The sequence below is a fragment of the Impatiens glandulifera genome, chromosome 4 (genome assembly GCF_907164915.1).
Source record: "Impatiens glandulifera chromosome 4, dImpGla2.1, whole genome shotgun sequence".
Taxonomy (NCBI): domain Eukaryota; kingdom Viridiplantae; phylum Streptophyta; class Magnoliopsida; order Ericales; family Balsaminaceae; genus Impatiens; species Impatiens glandulifera.
In genome coordinates, this window is record NC_061865.1 from 11425706 (window position 1) to 11449563 (window position 23858).

The 23858-nt window shown below is 30.1% G+C and overlaps 4 protein-coding genes across 5 annotated transcripts; all 4 read right to left on the minus strand.

The window, feature by feature from the left end:
• Window positions 1-169: 169 nt before the first annotated feature.
• Window positions 170-2434, minus strand: LOC124936533 (AT-rich interactive domain-containing protein 2-like). Its single transcript, XM_047477040.1, has 3 exons — window positions 2206-2434; window positions 1290-1416; window positions 170-1179 (listed from the first exon to the last, which is right to left on the minus strand). Exons 2-3 carry the CDS (start codon window positions 1402-1404, stop codon window positions 365-367), a joined length of 930 nt encoding a protein of 309 aa, XP_047332996.1. The 5' UTR covers window positions 1405-1416; window positions 2206-2434; the 3' UTR covers window positions 170-364.
• An 8496-nt stretch (window positions 2435-10930) lies between these two features.
• LOC124935982 (pentatricopeptide repeat-containing protein At3g54980, mitochondrial-like) lies at window positions 10931-14018 on the minus strand. 2 transcript variants are annotated; one of them, XM_047476428.1, is made up of 2 exons: window positions 13530-14018; window positions 10931-13496 (listed from the first exon to the last, which is right to left on the minus strand). In XM_047476428.1, exons 1-2 carry the CDS (start codon window positions 13693-13695, stop codon window positions 11146-11148), a joined length of 2517 nt encoding a protein of 838 aa, XP_047332384.1. In that variant the 5' UTR covers window positions 13696-14018; the 3' UTR covers window positions 10931-11145. The 2 variants fall into 2 exon arrangements, with proteins under 2 accessions (XP_047332384.1, XP_047332383.1); XM_047476427.1 differs by having other exon boundaries at window positions 10931-14018.
• A 1601-nt stretch (window positions 14019-15619) lies between these two features.
• LOC124936006 (40S ribosomal protein S19-3) lies at window positions 15620-16727 on the minus strand. The gene is made up of 4 exons (XM_047476457.1): window positions 16561-16727; window positions 16322-16412; window positions 16071-16254; window positions 15620-15940 (listed from the first exon to the last, which is right to left on the minus strand). The coding sequence occupies exons 1-4, from the start codon at window positions 16642-16644 to the stop codon at window positions 15862-15864; spliced, it is 438 nt and encodes a 145-aa protein (XP_047332413.1). The 5' UTR covers window positions 16645-16727; the 3' UTR covers window positions 15620-15861.
• Window positions 16728-17741: 1014 nt separating this feature from the next.
• On the minus strand, window positions 17742-21860 carry LOC124933935. The gene is made up of 2 exons (XM_047474380.1): window positions 21452-21860; window positions 17742-20261 (listed from the first exon to the last, which is right to left on the minus strand). Exon 2 carries the CDS (start codon window positions 20180-20182, stop codon window positions 18155-18157), a length of 2028 nt encoding a protein of 675 aa, XP_047330336.1. The 5' UTR covers window positions 20183-20261; window positions 21452-21860; the 3' UTR covers window positions 17742-18154.
• Between the last annotated feature and the right edge of the window lie 1998 nt (window positions 21861-23858).

Below are 23858 nucleotides of genomic sequence, written 5' to 3' on the forward strand. Positions count from 1 at the left end.
AAAATCCTCGTACGAAGAAGTCGATAAAAGTTGTATGATGATGTGGTTTTGTAATAATGTCATAAAATTGTAGTTTGAATGTTTTTTCTTTTAGATCAAGTTAAAGTTTGTCTAGCTGCATACAAACAAAACTCATGAAACTACGATAAATCTTTATCGTTTTCCAAAACAAACAAAAATCCTCGTTTATCAAAATTTCTGAAAACCTAAAAAATAAAAATAAAAACTGTTGATAAACATCCTTAAAACATCCCAAAAATCCAGAACATATACACAAGACAAGAATTCCCAGCAGCAAAACATAAATGAAATGAGTATTTTTTTTCCCTTGAGGTCTTTGGTTTCATGTTTAGTGCTATAACTTTCACACTATATCTCGAAACATAACATGCGAATCTTCATCTTCATCATCATCCTCTGCTTCGACTGGTTTTTCCCATTCGTCATTGTCGCTATCGATGTTAATCGGGTCATGCCTGTTCTGATCAGCGCGTTTACGCAGCATGAACGCGTTGAAATAATAACTTACTAGCTCCTCTGTCTTTTTGGATGGGAAGAATGTAGGCAAATGGTGCCAGAAATTCTTACCCATAGACATTCGATTAGAAATTACAATCTCATGAAACGCCAGCTCTTCATCTTCCCTCCACTTATTAGCCACAAACTCTCCCATCTCGGGAAAACCCATCTCAGAAAAAACAACCGAGCCCACGTTTGTTTTCAGCTTATCTCTTGCTTCACCAATATGTTTCCTCACACATTCAACCGAACCTATTTCGACGCAATGACAATCAGTTCTCCCCAAACCAACGCAGTCGAGATCATTTTTCGCGATATCTAAGTTAGGAATGGGAATAACACAAGTACCCATAAGCTTGTCTTGAGAATGGGCATCAAACTTTTCGATCGAATTAGGCTGCCAATCAGGAATACAGGCTTGATGGTCAGGACCAACTGGAACTTGCTTTCTAGGAGGACATTCCATGAGCGTTGAATAAAGGTCACTAGGTCTAACCAATGTTGTTACTTGGCGATCAAATTCCACAAAATTAGGGACGAAAGAAAACTCAGAACAATCATGGACTGTGTTTCCATTGGCCCAGAAATAATCCATCTCGTTCAGATTGGCAGGCCAGTTTTCAGCTTGAGAAACAAGATCCTTCCCATCTACTACACCACCTTTTATTGAATTATTTAAACTTGAGTCAATAAAACTTTTCATTTACATACAAGAAACTACTTATTCTAGATCATCATCACCATCAAAGATGGAAACTCGAATACATTACCTGATTCAACAATTCTCTTAACAGTTGATTCCTCAGCTCCATTCTCATCATGGTTTTGCGGCTTACAAGCAACTCCATTGGGTTCCTCATCATGAATGAGGCGTTTAGACACCATTTCAAAGAGCAGCTACAGATCATGGAAAAAATCATATAAGTTGACATGCTCGCAATAGAAATAAAATAAACCTATATAACGACAAAATGTTCAAAATTGCGTTAAAGAACAACGCGGTTGCTGCCACGTCACTGCAAAGTAAACACATTTATGTCGAGTCAAAGAATCTTGTATTACTTACATTCCAATTATACATTAGAATCTCTTTTCAGCGATAATTGCGCGAGTTACTTACATTCCAACTATACCTATTAACCTATAAATAGAAAACCTAATACAATTCTAATTGAACGAGCTGAGAACAAACGCGCAGTTGCCATGTTCTATCAGCAGCAATTCCATTCTAAGAACTTAATACTCATTCATACCATGCCCAATAGAACACACATACATAGTACTATAGTTCTTAGTTCAAAGTTCAAACCAAATGATCTGAACTTTGATTAATTGTTTTTGGTCCACCAAACAAAAGGTTAATAGTATTAAACTAATATAGTTTGAATATCTCCAGGGCAATCAAACAATCAGAATATCCTATTAGTTTATACAAGTAAATGATTATTCTAACAGTCAGAGAAGTCACTGAAAATGCTTCAAATTTGCACAGAATAGTCAGAAATCTTCAATGTTTCAGTTCCTTTTTCAGCAAGTATGCAGAAAACACCATATCAATCAAATAGCATATATATATATATATCAGAAAGCTAGATCTTAACTAAAGGATAAGTAACCTTCTTTCGAAATTCAAGGAATACATCGCAAAATTACAATTGAATACAGAATTAGGAAACGAGGGCAAACCTAGAATTGACGATTGACGAATGAAGAAATGGAAACCCAAACCCTAAATCGACGAGAATAGGCAGAGGAGTATAAAGTTTTGTATCGATCGAGAGAGGAGGTGAAGAATTAGAAGGATAAATGAGTTTGATGAATCGATACGGCCATGGTCAGAAGGTAGGGTTTGAATTTGGGGAAAATTTTCAAAGGATTATCGAGGTTTATACTCATAGCCGATCCCAGGATTGATGTCCGAAAACTGTAATTACAGAAAGAGTGTCGTATTTTCACTGTAATAACAGAAAAACCCTTTTGTTAATTTTTTTTACATTTCATAACTAGTCTTTTAAGCATTTCAATGGCAATGAACAATTTTGTTTCTTTTTATATATTTTGTTTATTGGTCGATGTTTTGCGAGAAATATATTGTAACGCCCGAACTCGTGCACCGTTACCTCTAAAAAAATATACTATAAGTAACTCCGAACAAATTAAAGGTACACATGAAAATATTTATAGTATATTAGTGTTACTCTTTTTAAGAGTTCATATTTATTATGATTTCTTAATATGGAATATCACTATCTCTCAAACTAGTCACGCGACGTATTTGTCGTGATCTCATTCGCAGTATAGTCTCCCCGATTAGGACTTTAGAAGTGACTCTCATGTGACATTTTGTTTCCGCGCAATGAGTGTTTTCCGTGGCATATCGTCGTGATCTCATTTGTCGTCGTGATCTCATTTGTAGTCACGGTCTCCGTGCTAGGACTTTAAAAGTGACTTACGTGACACTTTATTTCCGCGGGATTTAAGAGGTGTTTCCCGTGACACTTTGTTTCTACCATTGAATCAACTTAAATATCATATGTAACGCTTCAAACTCAGATATCGTTACCAGTGAAAAAACGCACTATAAATATTCTCAAACAAATCACTAGGTGAGGACAGTTCAAACTATAAAATTTATACTTATCTATAATTTATTAATTTTACCTCATAAAAAAGTTTATATTTATTATAATAAAAATATAAAAAAAATGAGATGAGAGCATGTAGGAATTCTGTAATGTTCTTATAGTTATAATATCATAAAATTCAAGTAATAACAACTACTACTTAATTTAATAATTCTCTCGATTTTTATTGAACTATTTTAAGTAATAATATGTACCCTAAACTTTACAATACTAACAAATTAACCCAAATTGGGTTATTACATTTAATTTGATACTTCAACCATATTTTTGAAATACTCAATTTAATCTTATGATCCCTTACTCTCTCATTTTAATATGAAAATTTTGAATTTTTTATTTAAGTCAAAATATAATTTGATTTGAATATTTTAATAATAATATATGCAATTTGTTTACGATAGAGAAATATATAAGTGAAATAAAACTAAATTTTATATTTATCTAAGTAAAGCCAAAAATGTTAGAGCCACTTGTCAATGTTTCCAACCCATTTAGTAATTAGCCTTAATTATTTCATATCTATTTCCTTCCATTCTTTCAATTTAACTTGACCGACTATACAATTTATGTTTTATGGATTACACATTTTTAAAATTTAGTTAACGTATACTATCAATTTCTTTTAGAGTATGTTTGGATAAGTGAAATTGGAATTGACATTGAAATTCTAATTCCAATTAGATGAGAATTGACATTGAATTATAATTCAATTCTTATGCTTGGAAAATTATAGAATTGTAATTCAATTCCAATTCTCTTGTTTAGAAGAAATTATTTTATAAACATAATTTTCGCAAATAATTAAAAGTAACTTTTTATCAATACTTTAAAACAAAAATTCTAACCAGCAAACAACTTATTCAAACAAATTTTCAGTCAGATAATTTTTTTTACTAAAAAATAGGATAACATAAAACAAGTTATAATAATATTTAAAAAAATGAAAGTAACGTAGAAAAATTTATAATTTTGTGTGTAATAAGTTTCAAGTATCTCCCTACTCATATATGAGATAAAAACAGTCTTAATAATAAAGAAAACACGTTAAAAGCTCACAAAATAAGAAATTGGAAATCTCATATCTTGATGTTCACTTCTTTATTTGTAACAAAATCCATGCACGTCTCATACGCTCAGGGATTGTTAGAAACATTTCGTACTTCCTCTTGTTTGTTGTGAGTACATCAACAACTTGTAATAATTGTGTCTCCTTTAAGTCTGAAATTTTTAATAATTCATCAAAAACTTGTTGAGCACTTGTCTTATCAACATTGTATGCCTTACCAACCAAGGGTGAATCCATAATTTTTTTCCTTGCGCTGAAAAGATTATAAGTATTACACTAATACGACTAATACGGGTAATAAGTTAAATTAATCAAAATGTTCCACAAATACCCTTACTAAAATAAAATAAATATATGAAATTTAATAAAATATAAGAATACCCTATTTAAAAAAAATAAATTTAAAATTTAAAACTATATAGTTGAAGAAAAATTAGGTAAAAAAATGTAAAAAGTTAAATTGATTAGGTTTTAAATAAGAATATATATATATATATATATATATATAAATAAAAAAAATATAAAAATCTAATTAGTGGAGCCTAATTTAGTAAGAATATAGAAAAAAAACAAACAGAAAAATATTAACAAAATCATGACAAAAACATATTATCAAGTGAATAAACACTCGAGAATATAATTATAAAATATTAATGCTTATAAATCGTTTTGGAAGAATAAATAGTATATCAATTTATTTAAATAAATAAAGAACCAAATTAATATAATTATTTTAACTTGTTTTTTTTTAATATTAATTTATATTTTTTATAAAATTTTAAACTAGTTTAAAATTAATTTAAAATTAAAAATATAAAAGACTATATTACTTTAATATTAATATAAATTATTATTTTAATCTTTATCTTAGAATTAATTTATATTATTAATTATATTGAAATTAATAAAAAAATAATATATAATTATCGTAGTAGTTTTAAAATAAATAATATTATTATATAATTTACATTATTTTATATATAATTCCTTATACTTTAACTTATATAAATAAATTTTATTTATATATTAATTAAAATTGATGTATTATTATAAATATTTGTATATTAAAAAATATTATTTGTATAAAATAAAATATTAATAATAATTATTTTAATAAAATTAGAATAGTTTTAATTATGAATTAGTTTTACAAATAAATTATATAGATATAAATTATATTAACTTTTATAAATTTGGAAGAATAATTAATTTATTTAATTAAATACCGAATCAAATTAATATAACTGTTTTAACTTATTTTTTAATATTAATTTATATACTTTTTTTATAAAATTTTAAAATAATTTAAATTAATTTAAAATTAAAAAATATAAAAGACTATTTTACCTTTATATTTATATAAATTATTATTTTAATCTTTATCTTATAAGTAATTTGTATTATTAATTATATTAAAATTAATAAAAATAATATATAATTATCGTATAAATATAGTTTTAAAATAAATAATACTATTATATAATTTACATTATTTTATATATAATTCTTTATACTTTAATTTATATAAATAAATTGTATTTATAAATTAATTACAAGATGTATTTTTATAAATATTTATATATTAAAAAATATTATTCGTATAAAATAGAATATTATTAATAATTATTTAAATAAATTAGAATAATATAATTATGAATTAGTTTCACAAATAAATTATATAGATATAAATTATATTATATTTTAAAATATAATAAAAAAAATAAAAATTGTATTAACTTCTATAAATTTGGAAGAATAAATAATATATCAATTTATTTAATTAAATACCGAACCAAATTAATATAATTGTTTTAACTTGTTTTTTTAATATTAATTTATATTTTTTTTATAAAATTTTAAAATAATTTAAAATTAAAAAAATATAAAAAACTATTTTACATTTATATTTATATAAATTATTATTTTAATCTTTATATTTGTATTATTAATTATATTGAAATTAATAAAAAATAATATATAATTATCATATAAATATAGTTTTACAATAAATAATACTATTATATAATTTACATTATTTTATTTATAATTCTTTATACTTTAATTTATATAAATAAATTTTATTATAAATATTTGTATATTAAAAAATACTATTATTATAAAATAAAATATTAATAATAAATATTTTAATAAAATTATAATAGTATAATTATGAATTAGTTTCACAAAAGCTTAACTTCAAGTCAACCGAACAAAGATATACTGGTTAATCATATATATATATATTATAATATTTTAAAAAGTTTATCCTAGGCCAGAGCTCACCACTATCCACTACGTAGTTTTGTCATTATTATCAACCACGTCTCTCGGATATTACAGTGATCATATCATTATGACGAGTATTCTTAGAAGGTCGTTCTACGTTAGTTGATTTTTTATTTAATTTTGAACAACTCTCTATATTTTCAAACATAGCTCTTGCGTCTTCATCATCCGTTTCAGCTCCACTTTCATTAGCTTTAACTTGTCCAAAAATAATTGACAAATCTTCTCAATTCTCAACAATTTTACTTCTATAATGACTCGCATCTGGGTGTGCCTATAAACAAGTTACAAAAAAAAAAATATAAAAATGTTATCTTAAAATAAGAATTCAAGCAACATAAACTAATATACTTTGACATAACTTGTCCAAACTTCTTCACTATCCACTTTTACCACTTTTCTATCCCAATCCCATCCAAATGCACTAGTACCAATCATAGCACTTATAACAACATAATGTTTATCCCATGTCTTAAGTCGTGATTGAATATTTTCCCTACTAACATTAACATTAACAAATTTCCATCCGTTAGGAGGATGATTTCCCAAATTATGTTGCTAAAGCAATACATTTGTTAGCACATTATCCATCATTGATATCCACTTGAGATACGATTTAGTCTTCATTCTCTTTATCTTTTTAAAATAGATAGTGAAAGTATAAGATTGATTAGAAAAGACACCAACAAAGATTTTATATCGATAAAAGAAGATACACATCACCACAATTATACTAGCTTAACATAAACTAAAAATGTTCAAGTAGATATAAAATCACTAACAACCCGTAACTAAGTTCTACCACTCCTAACTTGATACTGGCTATACATCTCCCTTGCCATATCATCCCTAAATTTTGTCCATTGACTACCACCTTGTACATTTATTATGACATCTTCATAGTCCACATCAAATACTTTATTTGATTGTTGTGCCAAATCACAATCAACCTCATGCAACAAGTGATAATCCAATTTTCTTTCAATTTCACGTATGTAGTTATGAATAACACAATAAACATTAATAATACAAACCCGTCATTCAAGTAAATTAATTATTGAGACAAATATTTGTGTATCTATGTCAAGAAAATAATATGACAAATTCTTATAATTATGTTATAAAAATTCACATGTGTATTAGTACAAAAAAATGATGATTGACGAAGTACTATCCATCGTTTTTTAGCAATCCCTTATGCAACAAATGTTCTCTCTACTGAATTTTTGTTAAAGAGTGTCATAGGTTAAATAATTCCTTATAGTTATAAGGATGATTGCCATGACTCGACCATTCATTTAGGTGATAACGAGTAGAACGATAAGGAGCTAAAAATCCTAGAGTATTTGCATATCGAGCATCAACTAGATAATAACTTCCTAAATAAAATTCAAATTTATTAGTATGTTCTTAATGTTACGAATATAAATAAAATTTAAAAAATAATACCAGTCGGCATAAGAAATAAATTCCTTTCTCTCATTAATGCAATTCGTAAAACTTTTGAATCTGATGATGAACCTTCCCATCCAGGAAGAGCATAAAGAAATTTCAAATTCTTTTTATCACATACTCCCAAAACATTAATTGTTATCTGTTGTTTCCTATTTCGATATCTACCCTGATCCTTAAGTGGAATAAGTCATCTCAATATTTGTTCCATCCAAAGCTCCAAGGCAATCCTAAAAAAATTAAAATCAAACTATATAATTTCTAAAATAATCTACAAATATATGTCAAACTTTATTTTGGTATTAACCTTGAACCACCTCCATTTATGATCATTCTCATCAACATTCTCAACTTGATTAGGTAATCTTATAATTTTTACTTAAACTGAGAACCAAGCGTAGTATTTAATGAAAGCGCATACTAATTGTCTCTAATAAACGAATATAGATACCTTCAAGTACCCGAAGTTTTACTCCATGTCCCAGTACAAGTAAGAACATGGCTACAATTTCTTCAACAATCACATTGCTACTATCGTGTAAACCCTTTTCACGCAAAATTCACAAAAATAATAGTGAAACTGTGTTTTGTGAATCGTAATAAGTCAAAACAAGTCTTGTCTTTTTCTCCATATAATCTTTTTAACAATATTTTTCTTAATGCATTATTTTCCTCAGTGACATATTGTGAAACTCTTGGTATAAGTTGTTCTTGTAACCAATCCGCAATTACAATAATGGTATGAGTTATCACATCAAGAAGTAATTTTCTTTTTTTACTTGTACTAAACTGTTAATTAATAATAAGATACTATGTTCTGTAAAATAAATAAAATTAAATAAGGTTTATATGCACTAGATTGACATTCAATTGGGTTAATAATTATTTGTCCTAAACAAACTATTTGTTCTAATAGAGATCAAAATAAGTCTTATTAATATCAACAAATATTTAGTAAAACTACATCCACATAAGAATAAACACTATGGTATTTCTTTTTTTTTCTAGACACGTCATACTAATGCATCATAAATAAAGGAATTAAGATCAAAAATAAGCCCACTGAAATAAATAGACATGTTTATAGTGATATTATTTTGGTATATTATACTTTTAGTTCACAACACAATAATTTTAGGGTGTTGTATTTACCCTGGAGTTTCCATAAGAACATTTTACTAAAGGGTTAGGTTTCATAATCCAGTTATTTCTTGTTGGAACCCTTTGTGCATTTTACTAAAGGGTTAGGTTTCATAATCCAGTTATTTCTTGTTGGAACCCTTTGTGTGGTGTTTCAGTATCATATATAATTAAATTTAAATGTGGGTAGAGTATAAAATACTTGTCTAAGGTGTGGTTGATATATCTTATTGCTTTTGTAATTATTAGATAGTCAATGCTTGTCTAATAATTATGTTTCAGATTCTGAGTCCAGATAAGAAATCTATCTAGATACAGAATATAAATAAATATTTGAATCCGTACAGTTCAGTTTCTAAACGCATCCAGATTCAGAAATTTATCTAGATATAAGACATAAATAAATATTTGAATTTATAAATTAGTAAGTTTAATTTCTAAACGCATCCAGATCCAAAAAAAAATAGAAAGTGTTTCCAATGAGCGTTAAAAAGATATATATGGAAGGTACATGATGTTGAAAAGAGGAGGAGATTTTATACTTCAGCTCCATCTGAGCTCGCCGCCGCCAGTGAGAGATTCTTACATAAATCACAAAGCAACCATACTCCTTCAAATCGTCTAACGGTTAAGGCTCACATCAATTAAAATGTATATCATCTTTCGATTATTTGATCATGTGTCTTTGTGATTCAATAGGAAGGAAAAAATGAAAATATTTAGGCTGAAAAATGGGAAGGAAGGAGGTCGGAAGGGAAAATGAGCTATGTGGAAAATGGGGTATGGTCTGTTTCATCGGAATTTGAATTCTTACTTAATTTTACCATAATTCAGAAGATAATAAATACATTGTTTATAATTTCATCCGAATTTAAATTTTAAATCCAATTCCTTTATTTAAGTCTTTAATCAAACATTGAATTGAAATTGATTCCTTCAATTTTAATTTTAATTTTAATTTCAATTTCAATTTCAATTTCAATTTCAATTTCAATTTCAATTTCAATTTCAATTCTACTCTCACCAAACACTCTCTTAAAGTAATTTAGTATTGTTCCACAATTTTTTTAACTTCTAATCTTAACACTTCACATTATTTTTTTTAAAAAAATTTAAAATTTTAAACTCTAAAATTCTTTTTTAAAATAAAGAGAACTAGAATTGACACTCTACAATCATGACTCGCTTCTATTTAAAGTGCTTCCGGTGTAAATCAAACCCTTGACTTGTTGTTCTCTTAGGTCGACTCTTTCCTAAACCCTAAAATCATAAACTTGAACCCTACAACTAAGACCCTGATCATACATCACAAAGTCTGGATTAATATGCTTCAAGTAATCCTTCTTCTCAATATGTAGCATCTGAAATGACTTATTGGTATTTCTTATATTCATATGGTTTATCGAGTCATAAGTTGTTACTAGTATACTTGAATCTTCTCGGATCAACTGTATTAATGATTCAAGCTCGAAACAAGGAACGATTCGTCGATAAATTCAATCTTAATTTTCGCATAAAGAGCAAGTTGAACATGTCATTATCAAAATTCATTATGGATTATTTATAACATTTTAAAATACTAAAGATAAATTTTTCATTTTACTTAAATATTTCATAAATAAGATGATCATCTAGCCTTGCATCAGTGCATGCACAAAAACAAAGGAAAATAACTCTTAAAATACAAAATTACTTAAATTTGTGATGACAATATGCAAAAAAATAAAAAATTAGTTCAGTATATCATAAATTAATTCCACACAACTCCAAAAATCTGCAAAAATGGCATACCAATGGCAACCATATGTGAACCCAAACCAAGGCCAGAAGAAGATCTTATCATTCATATCTAAACCTACAACATAAAGATATAAACTCACCAACTTCAATACAAATGCTTATATCAAGAAATGAGAATCGAACCTAACATCTTATTCGAAACCTTTTGTCATCTAATCTACTTAGGCGTTGATGTGGTAACATATGTGAATTCATTTTTGAAACGCGCCAACCAGGTTACATCTAACCATCTAAAATTTAGAAGAACAAAGGTTTATCTCCTTTGAACTTGCCACTTACAAGAAGGTCATAAGTAGTATCATCAGGTTCTAAGCCATTATCAAGCATCTCATCATGCAATTTAAAAGCTTCCTGCAATTTCCCTTCTTTGAAATAACCAGCAATCAAAGTATTATAGATTAAAACATCAGGAACCATTCCATTCCTCTTCATATCTTCCAAAACATTCCTCGCATTTTCCACTTGTCGTTTATTACACAACCCGTTCACAAGAACCGTGTTCGTTACAATGTCGGGTACAATCCCCTTCCCAAGCATTTCACTGTAAAGTTCAGAAGCCAAAACTATCTCCCCTTCTTTAAGATACCCATCGATTAACGTTGTATAAGTTTCCAAATCAAAAGGAACCCCCTCGAGTTTCATTCTCTGATGAAACGCAACCGCTTCTTTCATGTTGCCTACGTTCTTGAACCCGCTAATCAAACTATTGTAAACAATTGTATTCGGACACAACCCGAATTCGATAAGCTCGTTTAAAAGTTCACACGCGCGCCCCATTTCTCTTTTTTTACAGAACCCGTCTATTAGAGCGCTGTAAGCCGTGACATCTAATTTGACACCATTGATTTTCATCTCCGATCGAATCTTTAAAGCGAGATCGACATTATTGCCTTTGCAAAAACCGTCGATAAGAGTTGTGTAGGTTACAACATTTGGAGAAACTCCAGTTTCGCGCATCTCATTGTAGACCGATAATGCCAAATTCATCTCGCCTTCTTTGATGAATCCGTGGATGAGGCTATTGTAAGATAGGCAATCGGGAACAAACCCGTTTTTCTCGAGTTCTTTTAGCTTCGTTCTTGCTTCCGATGAGCGGCCGACTCTGCATAGACCGTTGACTAGAGTATTAAACGTGTACTCAGTCGGAGCGATTCCCAAACTGACCATTTGGTTATAAACACCGAGGGCTTCTTCCTCTTCAACCCTACCGCCTTTACGAAAGTAACCGTCAATCAAGATACTATAAGTGACCACGTTTGCTTTCAAACCTTTTTCGCTCATTCGTGACAATAAAGACGATGCTAGTTCCATTTCACCTTTCCTACAATGCCCGAGTATCAAGTTATTATACGAAACAACCGTCGGTTCAAATCCATTTCCAACCATTTTATCCCATATACCGGAGGCTTCGTTCATCTTCCCTTCTCTACAAAGCCACAATAACATATGGTTATACGTTAACACATTAGCGATCCCGCGATCAACCGCCTCATTAAACCATTTGAATGCTTCAACCGGACAACTTGATCTCAAGAAGCCTCGTATGAGCGAATTCAAATTGAAAACGCTCGGTTGAATGCCCGAGGCTTCCATTCGTTTAAAAAACTCGCAACCCTTTTCCATTTCTCCGTTATTACAACAACCCTCGATGATGACGGAATAAGTTATCTTGTTTGGATTAAGTCCACCTTTCACAATCGCATCAAACAAATCCAAACATTCACTCAACTTCCCCTGCGAGGAATACCCTTTAATCAAACTCGTTGCGACAACTAGATTCATTGGCTTTCCACTTTCGACCATTTCATCGTTCATCCTTAAAGCAACCGTCATGTTCCCATGTTTCACAAGAGATGAAATAAGGCATGTGTATATCCCCTCCGATGGAGACCAGCCGAGTTTCTTCATCTCCTTTACTAACAAACAAGCGAGATCAAGATCAGGTTTTCCAATGGCGAATTGAATAGCTGTACTATAAACAACAGCATGTAGCTCAATTCCACGAGACTTGGCATCTTGAAAATATCGATTTGCTAATTCGAAATCTTTCTCTTTTAAACATGCCCGCATGATCAGATGGACTGTAGCTGTATCGTAGTGAAACACGTTTCTAGAAACCAAATCATCAAACAAAGACAATGCTTCTCGGTTCATCTTCTTCTTTCTAATCAATGCAGTAAATAGAATGTTCATACATCTTGTGGACAAGCTTATTCCCTGTTCGATCATTCTATAAACACAATCTACACATTCACTTAATCGAGCAGCCCGGATGTAACTATTCAACATGTATGTAAAAATTGGTGTGTTGAAATCAAATCCATACTTTCTAGAACACTCGAGCAAATTATCAAGAAAAACATAAGCAGAGGTATTGGAAGAATCTCCTGAAACTAATCGGTTCAGTAATTCCTTACATATGGTATGATGATTCAAGGAGCTTACTAGAATATGGAGCAAAACACAAAAAGGTTCAATGGTAGAACTTACAGAATAACGTTGTTTCTCAGCCAAGTTGAAGTAATCTAATGCAGAATTGGGGTTTTCTCGATGGCTCAACAGATTCATTATCACTTCCACAGTTGTAGCAGCTTTGTTATCTGAAAAGGGTCTGTAGAAATCATCTTTTGAGGAAGATGAAGACGAATCACAGGTAATGGGTTGTTCAGGAAGTTGAGAAATTGAGGAGTCTATAGAGAATGATCTCCATGAAGTGGTGATTGAGGAGCGAAATTGACGGGATTGTGAAGAGATGAACCGTGAAGGGGAAGTGAAACAAGCACTCATCTTTTGGTATTGGGTAGATCGAAATAACAATAGGATCCTGCTTTTCTTACCCTCTTGAGAAAAACCCTAGAATTGACGAATGAAGAAATGTATAATCTTCAAAACCCTAATCTTATAATCGAACAGAATCAGTTTTGATGAATCAACGAAGGATCATAGAGGTTTATACTGATATAAGAGCCAATTATTTTTTGCTTTTAACCTTTTGCTGGGTTTTTTCCATTCTCTTTAGAGTCTTTACTGGGTCTTCGCGGCATCATTGCCGGCGACGTCATCGGCCGGCGGGAGGGGAAGGAGAGTAGGAAGAGAGAGAAAGGAGAAGAAGATAGTGAGAGCTGCGGAGAAAACCTAACTGATGTTAATTTTATTAATTTTTTTAATAATTTTTTTTATAATATATTATAAAATTATATTATTAAAATAAATAAACTTAAAACTCTTCTAAAATAAAATAAAAAAATATACTAGTGATGTTATATATTTAATTGTTTACTAATGACAGCATAATTATAGTGAAATCGGGACGCTATACACAAATACATTATCATATTTATTGTTACATTCCCGATCAACTACCGATTAAACCGAAAAAAATCACCGTAAAAAAAAATTAATATAAAAAACCGTCGAACAAGGAAATTTATATAATTTAGCAAAAAGAACATAATATATATATATATATTATGGTTTAGATTATTTTGACATACATGTGATTATAAAAGTTTAATATGTAAGTGTATTTAAATCTGAATCGAGGAGCATTATAAGTTTATAAATACAAATTCCAGTAAATTTGAGTTTAAAGGTTGGAAATATATTTACATAGTTAGGTTTGAATGATTGGAATTATAATTGAAATTAGAATTAAATTCAATTAAATTTTAATTTTATTAGAATTGCCATTAAAATTTTAATTTTTTTAGAATTTGCATTAAAATTCTAATTTTATTAGAATTGGCATTGAAATTCCATTTTTATTATAATGACATTAATTATCATTAAATTTTTAAGATTAAAAAATTATAAAATTTTAATTCAATCTCAATTCATATGTTTGTAAAAAAAATTATAATATAAATAATTTTAATATATAATATTTATTTTATTAAATTATTAGTTTGATAAACCATTTTGTAGTAAGTGTAAATATATTCTCTTCAGTTTCAGTTTTTATTACAAATATCAATTTTGACAGACATTTTACTCTTATATATATATTAGCTCAAAATATTTACCCACTAAATTAAAAAAAAAAATATGGGATTAGATATTTTAACATTCAAAATTAAAAAAAAAATTATCCATTAATTTTTTTTATCAATTTAATCGTGTTTTAAATAATAAAATAATAAGTTATTTATTTGAAAAAATATAAATATATTTTTTAAAAAAAGCAAAATCGATAACTATTAACTTACAATAAAAGATTTATCATACTTAAAAATTAAAATTGAAAGTTATCATACACAAATACATCTTTATTAAAAACAAAATTTAATTTTTAATGTTTGGAAATATATATATATATATATATATATTATTCAATTTATAAAAAAATATAAAAATTTAAAATTTATTAACCATAATTTGACAATTAGAGGATAGTTATTATAATAGAATTATCAATTAGAAACTAAATTAGTTTTACAATTGGATCAAAAAATATAATATAAGGTTTGCTTATAATCAAAATTGACACCAATAAAAAGTGACATGATAATGTGAGAAGATAGTTGAAAAAATTTTAGGGTTTGCATAATTTTGTTCAAAAATTTCTTTGAACACAATTTAATTTAATTTCAAGTGAAGGTATATAATAATTCTTTAGTATTATATGATAAAGATTATAAGAGTTTCTTATTCCAACTAAAAAAGGGTTTAATAAACTTGAGAGACCAATTTAACAAAAAAAAAGAAAAAACTCATGAGAAATAAGAATAATTTATAAATCAAGTTTCAATTCTAATGAGAACAAAGTCTGATTCTCACTAGCTTAATGTTCCCAATTGCCTCAACCCAACAACATGAAATTCAAAATCACAATTCAACAAAAAGAAAGAGTCTATAGAAGAAGAAGCAAGTAAAAGTAGAACTAAAAGAGAAGAAAAAAGTGGAGCCAAAATCTGATTAATAATAAGATCCTCAACACATTGATGATAATGATGATCAAGCATCAAGGGCAACAACAATCCTTCCAGCAACCTGATCAAGATCTCTCTGTCCACTAGATGTAATTTTCCTCCCCCTGTTAACCAAAACCCATCATCATCAATCATCATATGAACAAACTACATTACATTTGAAATCCAAAAAACCCAAAACTGGTTCTAAATGAACACAACAATTTGCAGAAAACTAAGATAAACCCAACTCACCCCTTTTGATCAACATCAATGATGTTAATTTTTTGCAACTGTTGAAGAATATGACGAGCAACAGATCCACTGCTCTTACAAAAATGAGGTGGACGACTTCCATTTCTTTTGCTTCCTCCATAAATCCTCCTGAATGCACCAACTCCAAGACCCTGTCTCAGATAAACCTTCCTTGCCATTGAAGCTGTTGCAATGAAAATTATTAAAAAAAATGGAATCTTTAAACAGTAAAGGATAATAAGATTGATTACCTGCTCTAATATAATACCAATCAGGATCATAAGGAGCAAGTTCCTTGAATGTACCAGTCTTGACAATATCAACCCAATGAGGCAACTCCAACTGTTGTGTGTGAAATTTCAATTGTAATTAGCTTAAGAATCAACCAAATCATAAGATCGATCTTATCATACTAAGGAAATCAAACCCAGATTTATCTAACGATGGAGATCAAAACCCAGTAAAGAAAAAAACAAAAAACTAACAATACCTTGCCGGATCGTTTGAGATGGGCGGAGTAAGCCTTGACGAACTCGTGTGGAGAGACGTCCTTGACGGTTTTCGCTGTCGCCATAGCTGAAATCGGGATCAGAGATGAGACGCTTATTATTATTATTATTGTCTTCAATGCGGCTGCCGATTAGAATTTTGCTAGGGTTCCTCATTGGAGGTTATTTATAAGTGGGGCGTGATTTTGTTATTTTGATGTAAATTGAAACAAATAGTTTGGATTGGGCTTACTTGTAAAGGTTTAGAGGCCCATTGTTTATATTAATCAATTTTATTTTATTTTTATGTTAAATTTCCTCTTTGGAAAATAATTTATGAGATTATTTAAAAGAAAAATTTAGCTTGAGTTTCAAATTTTGTTAAATTCTTATTAATATATTGAAAAAATCAGAGATTTACTACTATTATCATAGTTTCAATTTAAGACTTAGAAATTAATTTAGTCAAAATTTTACACGTTTTGCTTATTATATTTTGAACAATTCCCTTACTTTAATTGTCGATTTAGGGTAGGGTTCGATTTGCTTCTCTAATTTATATAAAATTGAACAAAATCTTCGTTTATTTACTCATTTTTGTTCATAAATTTTTTGTTATTTACTTAAGTTTATTCTATTTTTTTTTCAAACTCTTCGTCATTAGTTTAATAACTAAATATCCTAATTTTTTTTTATTAAATTTAAATTGTAAATAGACAAAATATTTTAATAATTAATTAAAAAAAATCTTAAGGAATTCACCATTTTATTTATCGAATAAGTATTTTTTTTAAGAACTCATAAAATCTATAAAAATAAAAAAAATCAAACAAACTCTTATGATTGATTGTGTTTCAATGTTATGGTTATTTTGCTAGAAGTTTGATTTTGCATTTAACCTTTTGGTAAGTTTATTTTTTAAAACGAAAAAAAATCACATTTTGCTTTAAATAAAAAAACCCGACAATCTAACATTATACTATACATTTGACAACAAACCACGACACGAGACTTAATTCACAATCATAGCTAAAAAAATGTTCAAGATTCAATTTTCACTAAGAACGTCGAAATTAAAAGGAAATAATAATTGTAAGAAATAATGCTAACCACTTGAAAATAAATCCGAGGAATAGTGGTTTGCATAAGATTAAGATAGACATAAAAGTGTGAGAGTAAGATGGATGACAAAATTAAGCACACTTTTGATCATCATAAACAATGCAATATAGAGAGTTTGACACCAAAATACTCCAATTTACACAAAAATAATGAGACTCAATCAATACTAGCACACTCAATTAACCTTAAACCAATCTTAAAAAAAAAACATACACTAAGACAATATGGACAAAGCCTCCTCTATCATCTTCACATGAGTTTACACAATCAAACCCCATTTTAAATACATATCAATAAAGAAAAATAAAGAAGACAAACTTCCATAGAACCTTCCTTCCTCACTTGCCACAATTCGATTCTCATCCGGTGCCTAAAACAAATGAGAAACTAAACAACGAGTAAGAGCCATTGGGTATTGTTTCTATTTTTATTATAGAAAAAATATTACTTGTCCCATTCGGTATAAGTTAAACCTTAGCTTGAAACCACGATTTCTTTCCCATGGTCATCATCATTTATATGACGCCTCAATCTCCTCAACCAGATATCATAGTCTATAGGATAAGGTGTCCCACAAAGACTATCTACATAATCGGCAAAAGCTTTCAAAACAGCAGATATATCCCCAAGTCTCTGTTGAATCAACCGTTTAGACCAAGAATTTTCCCTCCATTGAAGTGCTCCCTCAACTGAATCCAAATCTGGCAAATCCCCATCGCAGGCGAAGAACAGCAAATAAACCAAGCTTTCAGCATCAGAAGCTGAACATAACTTCCCTTCTTGAAGGGCGTAGGTGGAAGAAAAATGAAGATTCATTGCAGGACGATCCCTCTCTTCTAAAACAGCATGGCCCCAACCAATAAGAACGAAATAAGGAAGTCTCGAACCAGATTGAATGCAGATGATATTCTCCGGTCGAATATCGCCATGCCGAATTCCAGCAGTGGCGGCGACAGAAAGAGCAGATAAGCAGTCGTGGAAACATCTTAAGGCTTCGTTTGGACCGAATTCATTCGATCTTAACATATCGGAAACTGTTCTTCCAACTGGAGTAATCGCCAGAACTGGGGTACCGCACCAAGGGTAATTACAATGTCCACCCGAGCTTGTTTTTTGGCATTGACCTGGGTGGACTATCTTTCCAGACGCACTTAATTGAGGTAAATTCTTGCTCGATAAACCTTTTTGTCTCATAATTGTCAACATTTTTGTCTGTCTTTGAACTTGATACCATAATTTCATATCTTCCCATGCGTGTTCAAGTTGAGAAGGATGAGAAGCAACATAAAGGAATATAGAGTTCCCAAGATCTTCCATTGGGGATGCAACGTAATATGGAATTTCGCCATCGCTCAAAACTTCCTCAATCTGATACCCTTTTTGCCAATTTGAATCCTCCAGCCATACAACCGACCCAACTTCTAGTCTTTTTAGACTCTCAGGCTCCACTAATTGAATCGAATCTTCCTGTACTTCAACAATTTCAGTAGAAATGGCATTATGCTGAAATTGGAATAAACCAGTTCCATTCTCCGGGGTATTATCCACCAACTGTTTTTCCAATCTTCTTTCTTGGATTCGAGAACCATGTTCTGCAGCTAAGTCATCGATAGAGTGTTTAGATGATCCAACATATTGCGTTATGCAATGAAAAGTTGCGAAAAGGACTTGCAGAGCGCCTATATCGCCCCAATTAGCATTCCCAAGCTTGTTCCAAATTTTATCGAAAGGTGAGATTGCAATTTTCGCGTAGTTTTTAATCCACTCGGAAGCACTTTCATAGACATTATTCAAATCGCAGTCCAATTTGCTCATGTCTCCTTCGATTTTTACAACAGAGACATATTGAGAATCAATGAGAAGAACAAAAACGGAATTTGAATTGTGACTATTTGATTGGCTGAGGCTTCTCGCTAATAAAATTCGAAAAGCAAAGAATAGGGCTTCACCGATTAAGGATAAAGAAGGTTTGGTATCATCCTTAACAGCAATAGTACCAGAATCAGGTCTCAGCAGTGCTATTTCAACGATATCGTCCCATTTTCCACGTCGATGCCTTGAATTATTTTGCATTATAGCCGTTGCAGAAAGACCTCCAAGCTTTCCATTAGCAATTGCTTTTTCAGCTTGGTAAAATCTCAGGTTAGGGTTGTATAGACACGTAACATAAAATGGCATGGGTTCATCTTGATTCCAAAATGACTCCCACAAACCCTTTACACTAGCATGTAAAAAGTCTTCAACTGCGAGAAAAGCTGCCGCTTCTACAGCACCTGATGTTGAAGCATAAACTGCACTTGGCATTCTAATAAGTTGCTGAAACAAAATTCCTTCTAATGCATAATCAAACTTCTGAAGGTCTATCAACTCAAAAGGGGCATCAAAAGTGGGTGTTCCATACCCTGTTCGCTCTTCTATTTCCTCAAACCAATCCCCAAGGTTCTTTATAAGCATTTCACTGTCAATAAATCTCCGGAAGAATTCCTTGCCAGTATGAGTCATACCGGCAGATGAAAGAGCGGTTAAAGTCTATAATTTTTTTTGTCACCAGACTCTACTCACTCCTGATCTGGGGATTCTCCTGCCAAAATAGACATGATTTTCAAAATTTTCTACAATTTGGAATATGACTAAGATGTTTGTGACAAATGCAATCATCAATGTTAGTATATTTCAAACATAAACATCTTCTTACTTTAAGCAAAAGAAAGCAAACAAGCACATAGTAAACATCAGCCAAAATAAGGCTTCTACTATTGCTGAAGTACAAAGGATGGTAATCATCGACTATGCATGAAGAGATAGATACCTACCTGATTTCCTAAATGTGGAATAAATTGCTATAAACCATGGAAACCATGCAAAAACGATACACATGTACACTAAACACACAAAATAAAGGCTTCCAGGTTGATCTAATAAATCAAAAGCCTATCAAATGTTAGCCTTGAGCTTCTATGAGACCAATTTTAAAATGGGATAACATGCTCCATAAGGCATAAGTTCTAATATAATTACTAATCAGTGTTTCCTCATAGGAACCACCCACAAATTTGATCAATTACTCTTCGCGTTTTATCAGCAGACATAGATATATGCTGACTTATAGCATGGATTTCTGTTTTGTAGCAAAAGGTTCCTCTCCTAGTTCCTACTAATGAATGAGAAGGGGTCATTTGAGCGTATCTAGTATCTAAATAGATACTATGTTTACATATGGATCCCTACATTCCATTTAGGATTAGGAATAGATGGAATCAATTCAGACTTGCTTTTTATCTATCTCTCCTTATTTGGGACCCTATTCACCTCTCTGGACTTCTATTGAATCGAAAAAGACCATCTTCTAACTGCCAATCACAAAGAAGATCATCAAGCCTGGACAATTAAAAATGGATGATACTGATAGAAATGTCATATAATCCAGTAAAGTATAATGCCTAAGACTTACCCTCTTTCTATTCCACATCTAAAGTAGCAGTAGCTAATGAATTCTTGTTTAATGTCAGATTTGAAGAAAATCTTCATTTGTATTTGTGATCCTCAACATTCTTTCCTTTCCTCACATCAAGCTCCAGACTGAGTGAAGAGATCCAAGAGACAGTCACATCTAAGCAGACTACATCTTATGAAAGTGTTCAAACACTCTTATCAATGCAGTTCATACTAAGTAAAGTGGGTAACAGCCAGATATGTATTTGAACAAGTAAAGAAAACCTAAGATCTCAAATTGTTTTCAGACAATTGCGAAGTTTAAGACCGCGGTGATACCTTAACCGCCGACAAAGACGAGAACGACGACTGAGAAAGGAAAGTCCGGTGGTGTCGGTAGGAAATAGGAACGGCGAAGAAGATGAATCGTGTTCACAGTTCTGATTGATGATTCTACTTACAGCAGATGGTTGAATTGTTGGATTCTCGAAGACGAAAGAAGGTTAAAGCTGTATAGGTCTCTCTGTGGAGGTACAGGCGCTGCTGCTGCTGCGACTCAGAGTCTGCACGGGGTGGGATGAGGGTGGAATCGTCTCCACCATTCCTATATCTCACTTTCTCACTGTAAGTGAATAAGATGACGCCACGTTAACACACGGTTAGATCTCTGCCGTCCATTTCGATTGGAAATATATATAATAATAAGATTACTCCATGGCCGGCTCCTGTGCTAGGATTACTCTACTTCTGAACTATCAAAAAGGAAGAAGATGAAGAAATGAAGAAGAAGAAGACATCATCATTCAATATTTGTCAAAATAATTTTGACTGAAAATAAATAATAAACCAATTTTAATTTTTTTTATTTGTATAAAATATGTATAATTAGTTAGTCAATTACACCTCCAATGTAGTCAACTTGTGTTGGTCATTATCTACATCATTTATTTATGATAATTTACATAATCTTATATATTTATATATATATATATATTATAAAAAGTCATATTATTGGTAAAAAGATATTACTAATTAATAAAAAAAATATAAAAGGTATTTTAAATTTGTAATTGATTGATTTAATTGATCAAGGGATATGTGATAGAAGCTATGAATTATTTAAATATCCTTTACCTAACTAAGCTTAGAGCTTGTTGGATTAAATAAATCCGTTTTATTTAAAAAAAAGGGCAAAATTATATAATTGAGATTCATTATAGAGCCAATTAGAATTTTGAACATTTTCTTCAAACCTTATCATTTGGGATTCTTTATTACTAAAATATAAAATAAATAAAATAAAATAAAATGAAGTTTTGTTTTAACAATTTTAAATAACATTAATTTATTATAAACGTGTCATTTATAAATAAAAAAATAAAAAATTAGAAATTCCACAGTCAATATCTTATTCGGCTGAAATTCGATAGTTAAATTAGTGATATGCATATTTTATTTATTTATTTATAAATGTAATGTAGATAATAAGTTAATGAAGTTTACAACTTTTGAGATAAAACCTCGTTTGGTATAATTTTAACAATAAAGAACCCCAAATTGTGAAGTTTGAAAAAGACGTATGTAATCTTAATTGCTTCCTAATAATGAACCCCAATTAATATATAATAATGCTTAATTTGAATTTGTTTGATTTGTCGGTTAGAGAGATGTGGTTAATTTAGATATATGTGAGAGTAAATGAATACTTGAATCAGATCGTGGGTTGATGCACCCATAAACTTGAAACGGTTAAAAATAAAATTAAAAATGTTATATGTATGTTTCGAACTTACAACATAACAAAACAAGTACAACCTTTTAACCAACTAATCTAATAAGACTTTGTTTAATTTAAATTTACTTGGTTTGTAGAGTCGAGAGTTGTGGTTAATTTGGATATAAATGTGAGAGTAAATTGATATTTGGGTTGGATCGTGGGCCGACCCGTCCATAAACTTGAAACGGTTAAAAGTAAAATTAAAATGCTATATGTATGTTTTGAACTTGCAACCTAACAAAATAAGTACAATCTTTTAACCAACTAAGTTAGTAAGACTTTATATTTACAGATGAGATGAGATGTCAATTGAGATTTAGTGGTTGTTTTGTCGGAAATGAGGAATAATTTACGAAGTTGGTAACAAATGAGATATTAATGGTTAAAATACATGTGAATGAGATGTTGATTGGTCGAAATGTAAGAGTATGTGAAGTCACGAGATTAGAGGTTGATTGTGATCGGTGAGTTATTTGTCGAGGGAATAAAAGAGACATGAAAAAGTGTGAGTCATAAGATGAAAGGTCAATTAAGGGATTGGTGTTGGTTTATTGAGGATAAGAGATGTGTGAAAGTGTGTGAGGTTACGAGATGAGATATCGATTGAGATTTGGTAGTTGGTTTACCAAAGTGTGGGTAAAAAAAGAGGTCGCGGTAATATAAAAGAGGATGGTAATAAATGAGATATTAGTGGTTAAAATATATATGAATGAGATGTTAATTAATGAATTGTAAAAGTGTGTGAGGTCACGAGATTAAAGTTTGATAAAGATTTGTGTGAGTGGATAAAAAGGAATATGAAAAAGTGTGAGTCACAAGATAAAAAATCGATTGGTGGTAAAAGAGGTCGCGATAAGGGTAAAAAATTATGATATGAGAGGTGGAATTTGTGGGAACAAGAGACAGATAATAAATGAGATATCGATGGTTAAAAATAATATTAGTGAAATTTTGATTGACCAATGTGAA